The following is a 20,805-nucleotide window of genomic DNA, read 5'->3' on the forward strand; positions in this document are numbered from 1 at the left end:
CTGTGTATCTATAACTATGAACTTTCTGAAATGGTGTCTGTTAGGGTCTACACTAAAGGAGGAAGTTCATTTTTTATAAAATTCCAGCTTAATGAATATCTGAAAATAATTTATCAACTAATTCCTAAAATGTCACTTGGCTTCATAATATACACTTAAATAACCAAATATTCTGCAAATCTAGCAACAGTAAGGACACCATTTCTACACTCTAAAGCAAAGCTTTCTAATATCAGGCCTTAGAGAGCAATCATGACTTCGGTCTCCTAACAACATACATATTAGTTGTCACATCCACAAACTGACTGTGACTTAATTAATAGCTATAATCTGCCTGAATTACATAAACTATAAGTATTACTTACTTCCGTTTTTTGGCTTTAACAGGTTCATCTTCATTAAGTTCTTCCATTAATTCCTGTTCTTCTTTAACTGTAAGATCAAATTTAATTAAACCTTGTCAGAATATAAAAATAAGCAAGCAACAATTGAAATACTTAAGTACTCATCCTTCTGCTACCCACTACCAGAACACTTGCTTTAATAGTATGAAAAAGTAGGTACAATTTATAGTTCACTCACTTGCACTCATAGAGAATTGCCATTTTTGGATGGACAGCATTGTCGGGGTCGGGTGCCCTGGCAAAAACGTATCAGTTATTATTATGAAGTTACATGCACATATTACACAATCTTTTCTTTTAAAAAGTCACCGTTTCCATAACATATCCATCCCATAATATTCTCTCCTTTATAAAACATTAAACAAAACACAATTCTATACTTCTTATATTAATCTTCCCTTTATATTAAATTTCTAATTCACTTTGAAATGTTTATTCATGACACATGGGAAAAACTAATGCCTAGTGTCTTTAGCAACAGACAGGGAAAGTTTCACTGATTTGAAAGTGACTCCTAAGCAAAAAATGTAGCACCAAATATACACAATCCATGAAGACTTCTCAATTATTATAAATGACATGGATGAGAATTTATTTCATTGGAAGTATTAGTGATTCATTTATGCTTCTACATTTGATGAAGGGGGGCTCTATAAAAACAATCATATCAAAATGAAGGCAAATTACCAATAAAAAATATGCAATCAAAATTATGTATAAATATTGGTATTCATTATATACATTGAAATGCTGCCTGAACATGAGGTACCTTAAAAGATAATCTCTTAAAAAGGTTTGTCTTTATATTGTCAGAAATAAGGCTTGCCTTCCCTAAGTTTCAATTACTTTAAAAGACTAAGCTTTGGGGTGCCTGGGTGGTTTAAGTCAGTTAAGCGTCTGACTCTTGATCTCAGCTCAGTCCTGATCTCTTGGCCAATATGGAGCACCACATCGACCTGCTTAAGATTTTCTCTCCCTCTACTTCTACCCTGACCCTGTTCGCTTGCTCTCTCTCCAAATAAGTAAACAAATAAACAAAAGACTAAGCTTTCATAGTTTACCAAATTTTGTACTTTACAAAAGTTTAATAACCAGTATTTTAAAAATACTCTGTACAATTTTATTTCAAAAAATATTACTATTTACAAAAGGTGCTAAAAGAACACTGAGAAATGTTTTAGTATTATTAATAAGCAAATAGCAAACCTTAGCAAAGCCAACATTATCTTGGACTAAAAATCTTGATGAGGCAATTAAAAAAACACACATATGAATATCTTACAAAAAAAAACTGTCCAAATTCTCTATTTTTTTTTTTAATAACTCTGTTATTGAACTCAAACTAGCATCGTGGACTATTTCCCATTTCTCATGGACTATAGCCCATTTCTCAAATTTGTTATATTCCTTGAAAACAGCAAGCTTTCCTAAATGGCCTCATATTTTCTATAAAAATATTAAAAGAATGTTAAAATTAGAGGACAAATTCCTAATTGAAAACTTACTTAGTTTCTTTACTTCTTCCATTCCTTTTTTATGAGGTGGCTCCTGAATAATTTTGTCAACATCCGCCCTTCCAATCAGATCATCAGGTCGGTCCCACATAGAGAGACGGGTGGTAGGATTATAAAAGAAGACCCGCTCATCACCAGTCCAAACAACACACCTACAAATTGATTCAAATATCAGTTTCTCAGGTTATGGAACATATTTGACACATAGGTCTCTTACTGTCATCCAGCTAAAGGAGAGGTGGTGGTGGTGGTGGTGGGGACACCTCCAGACAGCAGGAGTTAGCCAAACATGACTTTTAAAGGAGAGAGCTGACTGGCAAAGGTTAAGAACAGCAGCTCAACACATTAGTGGATAAAACCAGGAAAAGCAAAGTAATTCATATAATTAGTAACTTGGTCTGACTCACTCAATCTGAGAGTGCTGCATTTTTACCTACCACAAAAGATGAGTTCAATGGTAACAAACAAGAATGCTATCAAGCAGTTCTAAAGCTAAAGAACAGACCACAGCACAGTATCTATTACATAGTTCTTCTATATATTTCTTACCAAATCAGAATTTTACATACTCAAATGCAACCTGCTATGAAATCTTTAATATCTCATTATATCTAATACAAAAAATAAGAAAGTATTGACTGCACTATGATACCATAGCCCACTACAGTTCACTGTTCCTGTTAATTATAACAACAAATTCAGACAAAATAGAAAAAATAAGAACATAAGGGCTCTGTACAGTTTTTAAAAAATAAATATTTAAGTTTGGAAGAGAGTCAATGTTTACAGCAGCAACTGCAAGGGTGTAAATTTCCCACTTTTCCTCCCTGAAATCTCTGCCCCGAGAGCCCCGAGTCACACAGTAGCATGGTCAGAGTGGCAAAGACAGCAAAACTTCCAGTAGAAACCAGGTCTCTATGGTCAGATAATTAAAAGTTCATCAACAGCTGCCAAGCCAAGTTAATCCAGATGTTGAAATTATCAGACAAAACCTCTATTGCTGAAATAATCAAAGACTTTCAAGAAGCAATTATAACTGGAGTTCATGAGATGAAGAAAAAACCTGAATGAAAACATGGTTCTCATTACTGAAATAGAAACTGTAAAAAAAAAAAAAAAAAAAAAAAAAAACCCAAAAATTATAGAGATAGAAAATACAGAAATGAAGCAAAGGAAAAAGACAAGCCAAGAAACTTAGTCTTATACCACAGAGAACAAACTGCTGGTTACCAGGGACACGGTGAGTGGGGAGAAGGGTGAAACAGGAGATAGAGATAAAGGAGTGCACCTGTGATGAGCACTGGTGTGGTATACGAGTGCTGAAGCCACTACTTTGTACACCTGAAACTAATATAACACTGCAGGCTAACTATACTGGAATTAAAATAAAACTAAAACAAAAAAAAGAAAAATACACAATTGAAATTCAATTTCTCTAGCATAGAGATGAGAGGAAATGATTAGTGAACTAGAAGATAGATCAGTAATTATCCCACCAGAAGAACAAAGGCAGTAAAAAGAATCAACAGAGATTCAGGAACTAAAGTGACTATGTCAAAATGCCTTATGTAAACGTCACTGGGATCCCAGGAGGAAAGGATATTGGGGCAGAAAAAAATTTTGAAGACACAATGCCCCCCCCCTCCAAAAAAAAGTCCAAATTTGGTAAAAGATACAAATATTAAAGAAGCTCAGCGAACCCCAAGCAGGATAAACTTCATGAAAACCATACTTACAACCAACATAATCAACCTGGTAAAAATCAAAAATAAAGAAAAATCCTTGCTAGTTGCTAGTAGTTAAGAAAAACTATGGCACACTACAAACAGGGGAACAAGTCCAATGACCATGGATTTCTTACCAGATATCCTAGAGGCAAGAATACAGTAAAACAACATCCTTAAAGTGCTGGGGTGGAGGGAAAAAACACTGCCAACCCAGAATTCCCTATACAGCATAAACATCCTTTGGGAACAAGGGCAAGAAAAGATATTCCCAGATGAATAAAAAATAAGAGACTTCATCTCCAGCTGACTATTAATGAGCATGGGGATTTTTTTTGGCGGGGGGGGAGAGGGGGAAATAATGGAAATGTTCTAAAATTGAATACGGTGATGGATGCACAATTCTGTGAATATATTTAAAATCAATGAGTTGTGCACTTTAAATGAGGGATGTAATTTATCTCAATATAGTTATACTTTTAAGAAATAGCTAGACAAAAAAAGTATATGCTACAGGATTCTCAACACGATATTCTATAAAATACAAAGTAATCTAAAATAACAGAAAGCAGAGGGACACTTAAGGATGGGATTAGAGGGAGGGATGGACTACAAAGGGATACAAGGAAACTTTCGGGATTACTAGAAATGTTTATTTTGATTGTGGGAATGAACTTGAACTATTTCAGCTCATTGTACTTCGACAATTGTACTTAAAACACATAAAAATGAGAAATGTAACTTTTGATATTGGGGTTTAAGTTTGAGCCCCACGTTGTGTAAAGAGATTACTTAAAATCTTTTTTAAAAAACTGACAAAATGTGTAATGTACTACCAAACCAAAATCTTTTGTGGAAATGGACTAGATATGTTTTGTCATGGAATCCAACAAAAAAAGCAAGGCTCACCGATCCTAGGGAAGACAAAATGCTTCTACTTCTGATCTCTCTTTACAATTAATTTTAAAAGCATAGGGGAAGTTAAGTGTTATTATGTTCCATTAGACTAACCCTGAAAGGGGTACCTGGCTGGCTCTGTAGGGGGAGTTTGTGACTCCTGATTCTCAGGGTTATGAGTTCAGGTCCTGTGATGGGTGCAGAGATTATTTAAAAATAAAATCTTTAAAAAATAATTTTTTTAAAAGAATAATCCTGAGATACTTAAGCCATCTTGTTAGATGTTTAACTTTACTGGGAAAAAACCTATCCTAAATTTTCTATGCCAGTTTTTAAAACACTATTTAACTGATATAAACAGTAGTAACTACTTTAAGACAGAGATTCTATTTTACTAATTGATGTTGGCTTCAAAATACCAAAGTGTGCCAATATAGCTCCAATATAGCTCCAACAGTACTAGCGGTAAATGTGCAGTGACGTTTCAGAATTAACAGGGGAAATAATGGACAAAGAATTGTGTCAAAAAACTGCCCTGTGCTAATAATATGAAAGATAAAATGTTTAAGGGTGAAGTATACTACTATCTGCAACTTTTAACCCATGAAAAAAATAAGAATGGTTGGAGATGCATTGAGGGATGAAGCAGATACGATAAAATGTTAGCTGTAAAAGTTAGGTGGTCAATGTTTGGTGCTCGCTGTTCTAGAAACATTCAATGTTTCTCTCTGTTTCAACTTTTTCATAATAAAATCCCACCGTAAAAAAAGCTCTGGAAACAGCAACAACAAAAAACTTACAGAAACACAACAGCAAGCTAATTAATTAGTAGACCTGTGCCACTCTCAGTATATGCAGAAGAGAGTAAAAATTAAAAGATAAATTTTCCTAAGTTAAAACGCAACATGGACTACAACACACATAAAGCATGGCAAATACAGGCAGCCCTCACTCTGCACTTTGTGGGACACTGTAAAAATAACTGCAAGTTAAATCTGTATGATGCAATCCTAGTAAGCAATGGAAAAAATTACAGTTAGTCCATGACCTTTAAAAACTTTTGTTGAAACATTAAAAATTCTCTTAGAACCAGAAACTAAAATTTACTGATCCTAAGGAATACAAAATACTAAATTTGACCTCTTACTTTAAAAGAAATAATCAAACTAATGCTGTGAAATACTAGGGAAAAAAAAATCCCAACACAAGGGAAATATGAAACTTCATGTTTTACATTTAGCTTAACTCTAAAAAACAGTTCTTCAAAGAGCAACATCTGAAGATACCAAGAGATAGATAAATCTGATTATCCAAATGAAGTGGCATACTCTGCTCAGCTGAGTAATTTGTTTTTTCTTTTTTTAAGATTTTTAAATTTTTAAGTGTCTCTAGACCCAGCTTGGGGCTTGAACTTACAACCTAAGATCACAGACCAACTGAGCCAGCCAGGCACCGCATGAGTAATTTGTTTTGCTTAAAGTTACCACTTACCCATTTTATAAGAAATAGAAAATAATTAATTAAGGAATTAAAGTTCTACTGACAATACATTCTTTCACTGACAAAACTTGGAAAATCATCTGGACAAGCAGGTATCCTTCATGTATTCAGATGGACTATAAAAGCACTAGGAACACATAGCTGCATATGGGGAGGTGGACTTCTTAAGAAAGACCCAGAAGCTGTAAACAGAAGATCAATAAATTTGATTTCATCAAAATATAAAATTTATGTATGAGAAGACAGCAAAACAAAAATGAATAGGGAGAAGCTGTAATGTATGTAAAAGTCAAAGGCGTTAAGAGAATGCATAATAAGCTCTCTCCTATCATTAAGAAAAAGACAAATCCACAAAAAAGATGAGGAAAACTGTGAAGAAGCTATCGACAGCCAATGAACATGAAATAAACTCAATTACACCATGTATTCTGGAAACATCCAATAGGACTCCTTTTCTTAAAAGGTTACCAAAGATTTAAATAGAGTATCCCTACACTGGTGTGAGGGAGAGAACACTGGTAGGCTATTGCAGGGAATATTAACTGGCACAGTCCAGCCTGTCCCCCCAAAAAACCTTTCTGAGGTCAACTTAGCAGTATCTACCAAACTATTAAAGAGGAGTATCACTTGACTCAGCAACTTCACTTCTAGAAATCAATCCCAACAGAAATGCTTGCAAGTGTTCACAAAGAGATATGTGTAAGGATATCCTGAATGTCAATTTTTGTAATGCTGGAGGGGTGGGGGAGGGAAGACAAACTAATCACCCATTTATAAAAAAAATTATACATTTATGGAAAATCATGCTATCACAAATATATTTGTACAAAAACAGCAAAATTTCTGGGACATATTTAGTAAAAAAAACATGGAAAATATATTGTTTTTAAGACACTATAATATGCACGCACACCACACATAAAACTCTATACACATGTATACAAACAACATAGCAAAGGGTCCAGAAGTTGTATGAAATCAAATTTTTATTAATGAGAAGGCTGGGTGAAGGTGGAATTCTGTAATTTTTTACTTCCTGTAATTCGTTCATATTGTATGTTTTTACAGATTCACATATTCTTTTCTAATATATGAGACTGACGAGAAAATAACTCAAAGCAGGACACAAAAACTATAGATATAAAACAGAGAAAAAGAGGTTTAGAGGATAATAAATACAAGAGACCTGACATGCAGATAACATGTTCCAGAAAAGGAAAAAAAAAAACAGGTAAAAAGAAGCAATAATGAAACAAACTCCAAAAGACAATTTCACTCATCTGGAGAGAAACCCAAACTTGAAAACTGATGAGGCCCACAAAGCTTCAGCCTGGTCGGTTTGAAGTTGGTTACCAGCTTTTCATGTACAATACTCAAACTCAGAAACCACAACCTAGGAAAATATTCGTTGAATAGACTCTTTCCATAACTTTGATTATGGATCCATGGTAGATATTTTGCATAATTATTTTTAAAAATGAGGGTATCACATTGGTAAAGTGAAATATACAGAAAACAATTATTCCAAATGCCTTTAAAACACAGTAATTTGACTACACATCCCTGGAGGGACATATCCTGAACATAAAAATAACGGGGAGAAAAAAAAGCCTGAACGATCTTCAGTATCGCACTGTTAATGACAGTGTTGGTACTGTTATTGTGTGACCTGTTGTGTGAGCAAAGCAAATGAGGGGCACCTGGGTGGCTGAGTCAGTTAAGCATCTGACTCCTGATTTCAGCTCAGGTCATGATCTTAGGGATCCTGAGATCAAGCCCCATTCTGGGCTCTGGCTGGACAGCACAGAGCCTGCTTGGGATTCTTTCTCTCCTCCTTTCCCTGCCCCTTCCCCGCTCACTGAGGCCCACAAGCTCCCTCTCTTTCTCTTTCAAAATACATAAATATTCAAAACAAACAAAACAACAAAAAGAAAAGAAATAAATATGTCACTATTACTCAGAAACAGGATCTTCAGCAGAAAAGGGGATACTGAATTAAAACAGATGATGAGATTCAGTAAAAATCTTGTACTAAACCTGAACTGCAAGTAATGATATGAACTAATGATGTATCTTTAAATGTGTGCATGTTCAGTCTGTGTCTCCCAAAGAGACTTAATAATGACTTATTCAGTAATAACACCTATCCCTAGATCCTATAAATGCCACTTCCCACAAAAGGAAACCAGGCTCCACAGCAAAATGGCCAAATCTAGGTCTGAGACAGGAAATACATGAGGAAAGCCAGGAACATCTTTGCCAAACACAAAGTAAGGAAGGTATCAAAAACAGGGTTATAACAAAAAACCCTGGAGTCAACCTTAAGAGGTTTCACCCAGCCAAAGATGAAACAACAGAACTTCAATAAGGATATTAACTGTAATGTATAGAAGCATATAAAATATATTAAGGGGCGCCTGGGTGGCTCAGTCGGTTAAGTATCTGACTCTTGGTTTCAGCTTGGGTCATGATCTCACAGCTCATGAGATCAAGCTCCACATCGGGCTCTGCACTGACAATGCAGAGCCTGTTTGTGATTCTCTCTCTCTCTCCCTCTCTCTGCCCCTCCCAAGCACATGCTCTCTCTCTCAAAATAACCTTTAAAAATATATATAGTTAAATGTATGAATTTACAATACTCAAACCAACTCATTATTCTGAAAACTTCAGCACTATTGACATTTGGGGCCAAATAATTAACTCTTGTAGGGAGCTGTCCTGCACATGGTAGGACGTTTAGGAGTATCACATCCCTACCCTCTAACGACTAGATCCTATACACTATTAACACCTCCCAAGTCATGACAACCAAAAAACATCCCCAGACACTGCCAAACATCCCCTTATGAACTATTCTTGCCAAAAAGATCAAATCTGAATCTCATCGTTTCTTCTGTATCTACTTGATAGTTTGCAGGAAAATCAGGAACAGAAGACTCAAAGAATACCATCGGGATGCAACAATAAAATCCAGACTGTGAGTCTCCATATAACAAATATATTTATCTTTTAAATGACAAAAATGACAAAGAAAAAGCAATGAAAATACAATGGAGGGGAACCTATAGATTACTAGACTTAAGAAACAATTCACTACAACATGTGGACTGTATATGGATTACATAGGCTGGAGCAGGAACAGGAGAGAGAGCATTGATGCAGGTAGAAGGGCAAACCAAACAAAAGGAAAGAAAAAGTCTACCATTCAACTCTTCAATAAAAAGTCAACTTTATACAGTTCTATAAATGTAATCATGTATGTGGATATACACACAAAATCAATTTACAAGTATTTTAAACAATAAAAAGTAGATTCAGAATCTCACAGTGGCTCAAGTCTGTAACTATGTATGATAAACATTAACGAACAGTACCATGAAAGGAGGAAGACAATGTAGCAAATGAGTTTTAGGTTTGAACACCAAAATATTCATTAGATAAAAACATCTACTTGACATATTTGTTTTTTAAAGCATCTTTTCTTTCTAGATGATAAAGTATGTAACAATCAAATATGGTAATTAAGAAAAAAAGAATTAAATGGGGTGCCTGGGTGACTTGGTTGGTTAAGCGACCGACTTCTGCTCAGGTCATGATCTCACAGTTTGTGAGTCTGAGCCCCGCGTCGGACTCTGTGCTGACAGCTCGGAGCCTGGAGCCTGCTTTGGATTCTGTGTCTCCCCCTCTCTCTGCCGCTCCCCTGCTCATGCTCTGTCTCTCTCTCTCTCTCTCTCTCAATAATAAGTAAACGTTAAAAAAAAATTTTTTTTAAATAATAAAAAAAAAAAAAAAGAAAGAAAGAAAAAATAATTAAATAAAGTAACTTACTAAAGCAAGCCAAGTACATACCACGGAGTACCAGGAATAGGGGTAGTAGCTACTGGCTTTGCCTTCTGGGCAGCCTTTTCTTCTTCAGTCATCTCCTCTTCTTTGGGCTCCTATAGGAAATGATGTTACTCCCATTTATTTAGTATCACAAAACTATACTGAATTACTACACAATACAAGTAACACTGCAAACACCTCAAAGTGCAACCAACATAAGATTGGTTAGTAGCACATGGAGTACAGACTCTGAGTAAGAATTTCTAAGAAAATTCTAACTCCTTGCTCCCTAGACAGAGCGCATTCTACAACAGCAGATGCCAGCAACAGCAGATGGTTCTATCTTCCATCTGCTTAGGAGCAGAAATGGAGAACATAGTATAGAAAATTAGAGAAGACCTCTTCATTTAAGGTTATGTCTTTCTTCTGCTAACTTCCTTACTAATAAACATGACTACCTCTGGTCCCTGACCGAATATAGGAAGCTTTGAAAAAGCAGAGCTCTTTCAGTACTGTATAGAGATCATTCCATGCCAGAAGACAGATAAAATATAACATTCCCCAAATATAAAACTGTACTTATAATTTTACCATGTACCAGTCTATAAATAATCAGGAGGCTAGAGATTGGGTCCATGCTCTGGTCCAAGGCCCTTTCTTTCTAGGGGCCGTGGTTTATTATAAGAAGTAATTTAACACAATTTTCAAAGGAAAACTACATGACAAACTTCAAAGAACCCTAAAATTTCAGAAAGAAGATTATAACAATTAAGTGAAACTGTATCAGATACGTTTTCAAATTACAAGTAAATTGTACCCAACAATTAATTCTGGCTCCCAGGTTAACGGGTCGTGGCCCTTTACCTCCTTTATCTCCTTTATTGGCTCTTCCTTAGGGTCTTCCTCCTCCGTCTCCATTGGCAGAGGTTCTTCAGAAGGTTCTTTAATTGGCTCTTTAATCTTCTCCTCTAATTTTTCTATTACAAAGTTAAGACAATGTCACTTGTTGGTTTTTGGTGTAACTTTCCAAGAACTTTCAGAGACTAAGCAGGTAAGATATTCAGAACCAGGGGTGCCTGGGTGGCTCAGTCAGTTAAGCAACTGACTTCGGCTCAGGTCATGATCTCACGGTTTGTGGGTTCGAGCCCCACATCGGGCTCTGTGCTGACAGCTCAGAGCCTGGAGCCTGCTTCGGATTCTGTGTCTCCCTCTCTCTGCCCCTCCCCCACTTGTGTTCTTGTCTCTCTCTCTCTCTCTCTCTCTTTCTCTCTCAAAAATAAATATAAAATGTTAAAAAAAAATTTTTTTAAAAAGGATATTCAGAACTAGAAGTTATTAACCACAAAGATGAAATGTTCTTCTCTGTATCATCATCAATTTCAATCTAAAGCACTGGTAAACTTCAAACTCCTCACTATACCATGAGAAAACTGTCACTCAAAAAGAACCACTCATTTCAGAGAGACATGAAGTCTTTCAAGCCATTCACGTATCATTTGTAGCAATGAGTCACTCTGTTGAAAGGGATGAGATACTAAGATACTTAGAAACAGGAACTGGTGGTAAGAAAATTTTGAGTCTTCTTCATCCAAGACTTCAAGGGCCTCCTGTTTTCTTCAGGACACATACAATATTCATATTTCAATATACTACCAATGTCAGTAATTACACAACGAAATAATTATGTAATTCCTGACAACAGAAAAAAAAAAATCTATGTGTGTGTATGTATGTGTAATTTAAGATGGATGAAAAAATCACAAACATGGAAGTGGAACTGGCTTTTTAAATAAATACATGCTTATGAATTCGGTAAAAATAAAGAATCCAACAACTACAGAATTAGCAAATCCTGCAAATGTGCTAAAAAGGAAGTAACTCGGAATTTCAAATAGCACTCTATTAATAGCATCCCAGTTTTTACTACGTCTCAACAAGTCATGAAAACTATACCTTTTTCCTTTAGTTCTTGGGGTTTTTCCCAGGTTGATTCTAATGTTCTATTATTATAATAGTATGTCTTTCCATCGGCTGTTTTATATTCAGTCCACTCAGAAACTGCTGTTGCTCCAGCTAAGGTAGCAGGTGAAGCCGCAATAGCAACCTGGGGATGGATCATAGGTACGATAGGAGGGGCCATTCCTGGCAATACACCTAAAAGAAGAAGCAGCAGCAGTTAGGTCCAAGCATCAAACTGCAATGCAAAATAAAACTCTAAGATACGAGCTAAATCCTTCTATTAAATATTAATAAATGAATGAGCAAGCTGGAACAAAAACAAATCATATAAAACGTGAATCACTTAATGCTATTTCCCTGTTCAGTTCTAAAGTCTAAATTCAATTAGATTCAGAAAATCAACTCAAGAAGTAACTTAAGAACAGTCAAAAATTCGGGTCACATTTAAGATGAAGTCTTAACCATAAACTATAAAAATCATGACACATTCTCTACATGTGACTAGAAATGTATTTTTATAAAGGATTTCTCAAATTGTAATGAAATCAAGGTAACAAGCATATTTCCTGAAGCAAAATTATTTCCTAGTTCTAAGGTACCTAAAAGGGTACGAATAAAATTCTCAGTTTTAAAGTAAAAGACTGAGTTCATTATCAAATCTACTTCAACAGATAAGTGATTTAGTCCAATGCCCTTTTTAAGTGTTTTGTCAGTTTAGTCTTTTCCTTAAAAAAGGTCATTTCTTCTATTTTTTTAAAAGATAAGCCAAGGTTAATATTCTTTTACAATACAGCTAAACAAGCTGATATTACACAAATAATTAAGGATATATGAATCCAAATTGAACAAAAACCCTCAAAGCCTCTTCTAGGATTTAAGTTTCAGGCAGCTATCTTCAATAACTTTACAATGTAAATTTATACTACACACACAAATATTCACACACATATACTCACTAGCATGCAAGCATAATCACATCACTTTACACATGGAAATGATTTTTTTATATTTAACTTAAAAACACAGATCAAAATAACAAAATTAAATGTTATGAGTATGAGAATGAAGTTGTTTACACTTATTACAAAAATTAAGATAAAGTGATCTGACCTTATTTGCTTTTGTGAACCAAAGAAGCTAATACTACAGGCAATCGGGAAAATTAAGTGTTGGCCAAATATGACAACTGCATTTATACTGCTCATTAAAAAGAAAAATATAAAAAAATCCACTCACTTGGGCAAAAGGAAATAAATAAAAAGGATAAACAACAACATTCACTACCATGCCAACTTACAGACAAAACAAACTAAGATGGTTTTAAAAATTACCGGTCTTGGTGGTAGCGACTGTCTTTACATACGGGCAGCTGACTATTTGCATCATTGCTACACCTGTAAAATGGATAAGCAAGCATACGTTGGAAAGCTGCCATGGTATGTCGGCTACCACTGGGATTCAGGGAAATAATTGACCACTACAATTTAGGATGCTATTTCCAATGAAAAAGACCAAGAATGGAGTAAAATTTCTTTGTGTTTGACATTTTGTGGGAAGTAGTGCCAAATCTAAGGATAACTAATTCTAAATTATAGCATCAATTACCTTTTTATCAAACCAGCTCTGACAATATTTGAAGGAGTCTCAAGAGTTTAAATTCAATGAAGGAAGCCCCTTCATTATACAGACGTAACAAGTTCTCACGTGGGACATTCCCCCACAGGACATCAAACCCATGCTGCTGCTGCTTAGATACCAGTGAAAGGCAGATGCAGCATGACACTGACAAGACACCTTCTCTGTGCTGCTAAGTGGGAACTACATGCAGAAGCTGAGGCACGGAGCGTAACCATGCAGAAGTAGAACAAGAGTAAGAAAGGACAAAGAGGGGTGCGAGAGAAAGGAAGACAGTAAGGTATGAGATGGATTCAAATATTCCACTGCAAATAACATTTTAAATAAATGGGCATAGATGAAGAGAAGGGTAGCATTCAGCTAATGACAAAATATCCATGTTTACTGCCTGCTCTGGGGAACGGCACAGGCTTGAAACAATGTTGAAGCAGGCTAACTGTAAACATAAAGAGAGCCCCTTTAGTATCATTAATGACTACATGGGCTGATTGCTTCAGAAACCTCTATTATTTAAGCCAACTAAAGGAGTAGCACTTGTATTAAAGAATGGAAATTACGTACAGTTCTTAGAAGAATGAAGACTCATCATGATGCATTACAATGGTGATAAAAAGGGAATGAAAGGGAAAGCTGGAAAACTAAGACTGATTAATTGAAGAAATCCAAAATGAAGTGTGAATTTAAAAAAATTTTTAAAAGAAAAGGCCAAAGGCAGGAGGAAAGGGAGTTCAGGGATTGAATTATACTTTCTATTTGTTTTGGCTGAAAAAACTAAACCTAGTTTGGTACCAATAAAAATTCAAAATAATATACTATTTGCCCCACTAAAGTACAGGAAAAGAAATTTCTCTTAACTTAGAGGTGAAAATTGAAATTAAACCCCTGGGTTTGTAAATAATGTACCTAAGTTCACGCACACACACACAAAAATACTGCCAATTTTTGAAAAATGTCTTTAATTTCTTAATTACTATTTTAAATAAAGAATATTAAAGCTAAACTTTCTATTAACTCTGAAATGAAAACAAAAGCACTGGATCATAAAAGCATGCTGAGTTAAGTTATATGTATAATTTTGTTTTCCCTGATGTTGTAAGAAAGCAATGGAAAAATTCATTTGGTTAAGGAAGTTACAGCACATATTAAGTTTAAATTAGTATAAATACTGCCATCTGCAGGACCACTGAAACTATTAAGCAAGCACTGGAAATTTAATTCTTAGACTATATGAACTTTACTCTCAAAAAATGTTCTCCAAAACCATCCCCCCAAAAGTAATTTTAACTATTCAACTTAAACAGAAGAAAACCAAATCTATTAATATTTAGGCCTAACCGCCATTGTTAAACATAAATTGGGCCAACACAAAACTCCTGTATTTGACTAACAACACATAAACCATACTGAAAGGTCATATTATATTTCTTCTCATGCTAAAAACATAAGATAAACTTCGTGTTTTCTTTGAGGGTGATTACATACAAAAGAGTCACAAAATTACCACATATCTAAATGTTTAACCTTCTATTTCAAGGGAACATCTGTTCAATTTTCCTGTAACTTTACCCTCAAACTGTGTTCTACTAGGAAATTAGAATATTCCATTTAGCATTTTGAATAGTTCTGATGTCACTGACAGTAAGTTTCTTAAATTCCAAATTAAGATTTTATAGTCTTAGAAGACGTGCTAGAATTCTAATCCAATTTACTATCCCCAATTCCAACTCTTATTCCTGTACTTCACCTACAATTCTTCCACTCCTTTCCTTTATCTTGTTTGACGATCCCTTCCTTAATCATTCTCAGTAGAGCCATACATTGCTATTACAGATAGAACTTAAAACTCCAAGATAAATTATATCTAAATCTTTCCTGTCACCTTACTCCCAAATTGATAAAAAGAAAAAAAAAATGATAGAAAAAGAGATCAATCCCATCATATATGAAAGATTTGGGAAGGAAAAAAAACAAGTATTCCCTTTCTTTCTTTTTCACTAAAGCACCTTGGAGAACCAAATTAAAAGGGAATAGGAGAGGCACCTGGCTGGCTCTGTCAGTACAGCGTACAACTCTTGATCCTGGGGTGTGAGTTCAAACCTCACATTGGGTGTAGAGATTACTTAAAAATAAAAATAAAATCTTTAAAAAAAAAAAAGGGAGAATGAGAAAATGAACATTAGCATCAAAGATGACTTACTATATAAACAAATATTATGATTACTTTCTAGAAGACATTAACTCTCTTTAAAGAATCTTTGGCAACCTGGACAAAATTTTAGATTATCTAACTCAAGGTCTCTTCCAAATGACCTACAAAATGACATTAGTGGCTGCCATTAACTAAACGCCTGTTACTGCCAAACTTCATAGGTACCACCTCATCTGCTCAAATGGTCACCACCATCTGTTCTAAACTTTAAAGTGGGGGTAAGGGTCAGAGAAGATCATGACATCAAAACAGAGATATAAGTGAAGGGATTTTATTGTAACAAAATTCAACATTCTATAGAAATGAATTTTTGCTACTCTGTACCTTTCACCCACTGGTCCTGTTGAGAAACTTCAAAGCAAAACAAAGTCCTTTTAGTAAGCCTCTCAATTACTTCAGCAACATTATTATGCTACCTCTCAATCTCCTCTCTACAGAATTAACAACCCCATGCTCCTTGAGATCATTCAGAATCCAGTATCTGGTCTGAATACTACCCCTGACCAAGACTGGGAGAGGCTATGACCAATGTCAAGCTATTCTCCATGTATCACTTAGTTTTCTACAAAAAGTATACCCAAAGGGTACCCAAAAGCTTGTCTTAAATTTAATTTTGAAAAAGGGTAATCCCTAGTATGAGGAAACTTTTTGGTTTCCCTCTTACTTTCTTTCTAGTGATATGAGTTTCTTAAAACATCGCATATTGGGCATTATCCGACACTACATTAACAATGTGCAAAAGGTTTTCCTATAGGGAAAAAAAAACACCACTAATTCTTAGAATTTTGGTTTTTCTTTCTTGCTAAGGTATAAAATCTAAGTGACTGCCTCTTTTCCAAGCAGGCACAAGGAAAAAGACAATTAGAAAAGCGGTTATAATTAAAATATGTGCAAATCTAAGAAACGGATGTAGTACAACCCTCTTCTTACATAAAAACTAGTACAATACAGTGGCAATAATAGTGGGAGGAATGTGAAAACGGGAGACAAGAGGCCTACATTCTATTCATCTTTGCCACAAACTTCACAGCAAAAACTGTGAACACGAGGTCTCTACGTCAAAAGCTTCCAGTTGTAATACTAAGAGAACAGACGTGGATTAAGGGATAAACGTGTTTGTCAACAACAAATGCATTCAAATTAGGATGCCCAACACTGTCACTGTTTAATCCCTACAGGGAAAATTCTACTCCACAATCTCACTAGAATTGCTTAAATGTTTACACAGTGCAGGTTATACTTCACAACTGTTACAAGGGTTAAGTTCTGGCTTTGCTTTAGATCAATTTCTTATAGTTAGGTGACTAACACTTTCCTCCCAGTAAAACAGTTATTAAGAGCATGGTATTTGGGTCTGGAGCACCCAGCTCAAATCCCAACACCATCACTCATTAGCTATGCGTCAAGGGCAAGTAATTTAGCCTGTCTATGTACCTACCTCCTAGGATAATTGCAAAAATTAAACTGAGTTATCACATGTAAAGTGCTTAGAACAGGGTACAGTATAGAAAATCACTTAGTATCAGCTATTAAGAACTTGTAATTTCTCAACTTTACAGACTCAATCCTTTAAAAAAAAATTGCATTTGAACATAGTTACAGGAAAAGATGATCATTTTTAATTCATTGAGGCCATTATCCAAAAATGAGTGTAGCTTCAAATGTGGCTCTAATTTTAAGACATGTAAACAACAACAAAAAAAGGACATTTACCAAAACTGAAGAGAAAATATTGCCGTTAGCCATGAATCTTTTAAAAACATTTCAAACAGGTGAGATTCAAGGCAAATTTCAAATGCAACAGACACATGAGAACAAACTAACTGACAATATGAAAACATAGCTAGAAGGACTATTCTCATCCATTGATTTACCTGGAAGCGGAATTGGCATGCCAGGAAGGGGAACACGAAACGGAGGTACCATGACTGGTGGAAAAGCAGGTATTGCGGCTGCTGGCTGAGGTACTGAGTGAGGAACAGCAGGAGGTAACGTCTGGGGGTGCGGCTGGGGAACAGTTTGCACAGGTGTGGCTGTAGGAGCAGGAGTTGAAACACTAACTGTAGGCGTAGCAACTGAAACAGCAGAACTTGGGGTCTGATCTTGTGTTGTGGGTGCTGATAAAAGATAAAACAAAAATATGTATCATTCCTTCATAAACCATTTCACTATATTCATTCATCATTCACTCATTCAGTTAAGTATTTAAGAGCCCATTCCATGCACTGCAAGAAATTTGTAAAAAGGTCTCTGTCTTCTAGAAGCTTGAAGATAGTTAAATGAAATATAAAAATTAAAATATAAAGTGAAATGCGATAAATGTATAGGAGTATAAATCAAGACGCAAAGACCATTTCTAACTGTGAGAGGGTACAGAAAAAATTATATAGTGTGATGACAGGCCTTGAAAGATTAGGATTTCAACAAGGACAATGACAGAGTGGAAGAAGAAAATAAGTAAGTGGTGGGAAAAGTGAGTAAAAAGCCAAGAGGAGGTAGCAAAAGGGAATTGTTTAGAAAATACAAGGCAAGCAGTCAACTAGTAAAACAATAGGCATACCAAAAGAACCAGTGAGTTATGGCTGGAAAGCAGACCAGAGGCATAAAGGAGAAGGCTTTGACAGAAGGCTAAGGAGTCTGCACTTTACTGGGTAGGGAAAGGAAGAAATTATGTAAATGTAGAGAAACGACCTAGAAGAATGCACACCAACATGTATGTACTCATTACATCTGTGCATGCCTTTCACATTTTGCTACATATCCTTCATTAGAGTTTAATTTTTTTATAAGAATGCATTCATGTGTTATTTGTGCGACTTCATGAATGTAAAAGGGGTGCAGGGGAGGCAAAATGAAGGTTTCTGTATGGAAGAGAATTAATCAGTGTTCATTTGATGAATTAACCTGGCAGATGAACAGGAAGGAAAGGAAGAACAGAGGTGGGAAAATCAATTTCAACCTATGTGGAATTGTCCAAACAAGGAAGAACAGAGAGAAAAAGATATGCAGTGACTAATGACTGACTATGAACAAATGGAGTAAAAAACAAGTTGGGTTTCTCTACAGTTATTTCAAAATAAGAAGGTAAAAAAAAAAAATAATAACAACTCAGGTTTCCAGTGTGAGAGACCAGGAGAATGTGAAATTTGGGATAATTTATTTCCAATATGTTATTTTTAAGTATCAAAAATAAAACACTTCATCTTTAGTTATCACATTTAAAATCAAACTGTGACCAAAAAATAAAATTTGTATTTTATACTTCAAAAGTTACAGTACTCAAATGTTATAAAACAGTTTTGTAATTTTATAACCCATTTAGTTCTAACACAAAACTCATTTTTGGTAATTCATTGGTAACAAATATTTCATGGGTTTTTGTTTTGTTTTGTTTTGTTTTTGATGTAGAGAAAAATTTCAAACTACCTGTACTGGACTAAGAACGAATTTATCAAATCAAATAAAATAAAACAGTGCATTCCCAATCTGTATGCCAATTTTATCCTAAGAGAAAGCGCACTGTTTAATACAAGCCACCCAATACTCCAACTGACAAAATTTGTATCTTTTTTCAGCTCCTAATAATGAAAAACTCACTTAGGCTGGGAAGATGTGAGCAATTTCATACTTGTTAATGAGGGACTCACCTTGGCTAAATAGACAGCAGGGCCAAACAAGTATCTTCAGGGGCCCAGGAATGAATTGTTGGTCTAGCATAGACCTAGCCTTAGGGTACAGTATCATATTAATATAATTTTATAACAGTGTGAAAAATACAAATTACATGCAACATTTGCCCAGTCCCATAAATATACCACTTAGCATTTGTAATCTACTGTAATGGCTGAAAATATATCTAGTTATTCTTCCCAACTTCCCTGAGAAGCAGGATTTCATCAGCATTTTTCACAAACTTGCACCGGATAAAATGAGTTTATGCTCAACTGGGGCTAAAATATAAATTTCTTAATTTTTATTTTCATTTACCCACAGGTCTATACTGCAGTTCATACAGTTACATATTTTTTTATGTTATGGTAATAATATTTAGATATAATTACTAGAGGTAATCTTACCAGAGGTAAGATAAAAAAATACTGTAGTCAGGAAAGAACAGGAGTTACAAAAGCACCAAATTTCAAGCGGAAAAGAACACCAATGGAGATGGCAAAAATTTATTCACTCAACCCATTCCTCCTGCTGACACAGGATTTTCTAAATTTGATTAGTGGCCATGAGTCATGAAAGGACAGAGATAAAGGCAATGAAAGAATTCAATGGGAAACTAGGAGAATGGTAGCTAGGACTTAATGCTCAGAAAAATTCCTACCAACTCCTTTTGCTAAAATAACTAGTAAAATGCTAGGCCTCAAAATATACTACTTATCCAGCCTCAGATCTTAATGAAAAAAGACAAGCGAGTGCAACAGATGGAGAAATACTAAGATTGTAGTAGGACAACACTTCAGGATACTGAACCAAGTGAAATAAAAACAGACGTCAGGAATACTCAGAAAGAACATCAAAATTAATGTTTAAAGGCAGTAAAAAGAACACCCTTTTGCTATTCTGTTCTTAGAATAAAGGCCTCCCAATCACTGAAGGGCAGTGCAAAAAAGGACAAAAAGGAGTTCTGAATAGAACAGCTCATAACAGCAAGACAGGTATGGGCCTATATGGACAGACCATTCCAACACAGAAATGGAATATAGGACAGTTAAATTATTTCACCTCCAACCTTCCTTAAAACAAAGTACTACTATTTCTCCTTCCTAAGAAGAAAGGGAACAAAGCATAAGCAACACAGAGTCTCCACATAGAACTGCAATGCTTTTATTAATCCCTTTCTGCCATTACCACAACAGGTACCCCATAAAAACTGGCAGTTTCCTGTCTTACCACACAGGTTTTTAGACGCACTAGCCTCTAAAATGGCAAAGCCCCTCAGCCAGCTGGCTATGGTCACTGTTACGCTTCTCTATCAGAATTCACCTTAGCTAAGAAAGAAAAGACTTATAAAGCATTATTTACATCTCTCTACTAAGTGCATTTTCCCCCAAGCTGTTAACAAAATATCAAGTGCAGCCATTAAAAAACTGTCTCCAGGGGCGCTTGGGTGGCTCAGTCGGTTGAGCATC

The 20,805-nt window shown here is 35.3% G+C and overlaps 1 protein-coding gene across 9 annotated transcripts in view; it reads right to left on the reverse strand.

Annotated features, from left to right (window-relative positions):
* TCERG1 (transcription elongation regulator 1) overlaps window positions 1-20,805 on the reverse strand; it is a 60,546-nt gene that overhangs the window by 27,573 nt on the left and 12,168 nt on the right. For 3 of the 9 annotated variants that reach the window (XR_002071297.2, XM_019414203.2, XM_019414202.2), the window contains exons 5-12: window positions 17,542-17,784; window positions 13,155-13,217; window positions 11,818-12,018; window positions 10,729-10,841; window positions 9,889-9,977; window positions 1,910-2,070; window positions 583-639; window positions 366-432 (exon numbers count right to left, since the gene is read on the reverse strand). Coding sequence is in view for 8 of the 9 variants with exons in the window: in XM_019414203.2 (XP_019269748.2) it covers window positions 366-432; window positions 583-639; window positions 1,910-2,070; window positions 9,889-9,977; window positions 10,729-10,841; window positions 11,818-12,018; window positions 13,155-13,217; window positions 17,542-17,784 (994 nt within the window). In the remaining variant the exon portion in view is untranslated. The remainder of the gene's footprint in view (window positions 1-365; window positions 433-582; window positions 640-1,909; window positions 2,071-9,888; window positions 9,978-10,728; window positions 10,842-11,817; window positions 12,019-13,154; window positions 13,218-17,541; window positions 17,785-20,805) is intronic. The other 6 variants (XM_053907368.1, XM_019414205.2, XM_053907370.1 and 3 more) reach the window with 3 other exon arrangements.

The sequence above is a fragment of the Panthera pardus genome, unplaced genomic scaffold (assembly GCF_024362965.1).
Source record: "Panthera pardus isolate Hobbes unplaced genomic scaffold, ASM2436296v1 HiC_scaffold_2, whole genome shotgun sequence".
Taxonomy (NCBI): Eukaryota; Metazoa; Chordata; class Mammalia; order Carnivora; family Felidae; genus Panthera; species Panthera pardus.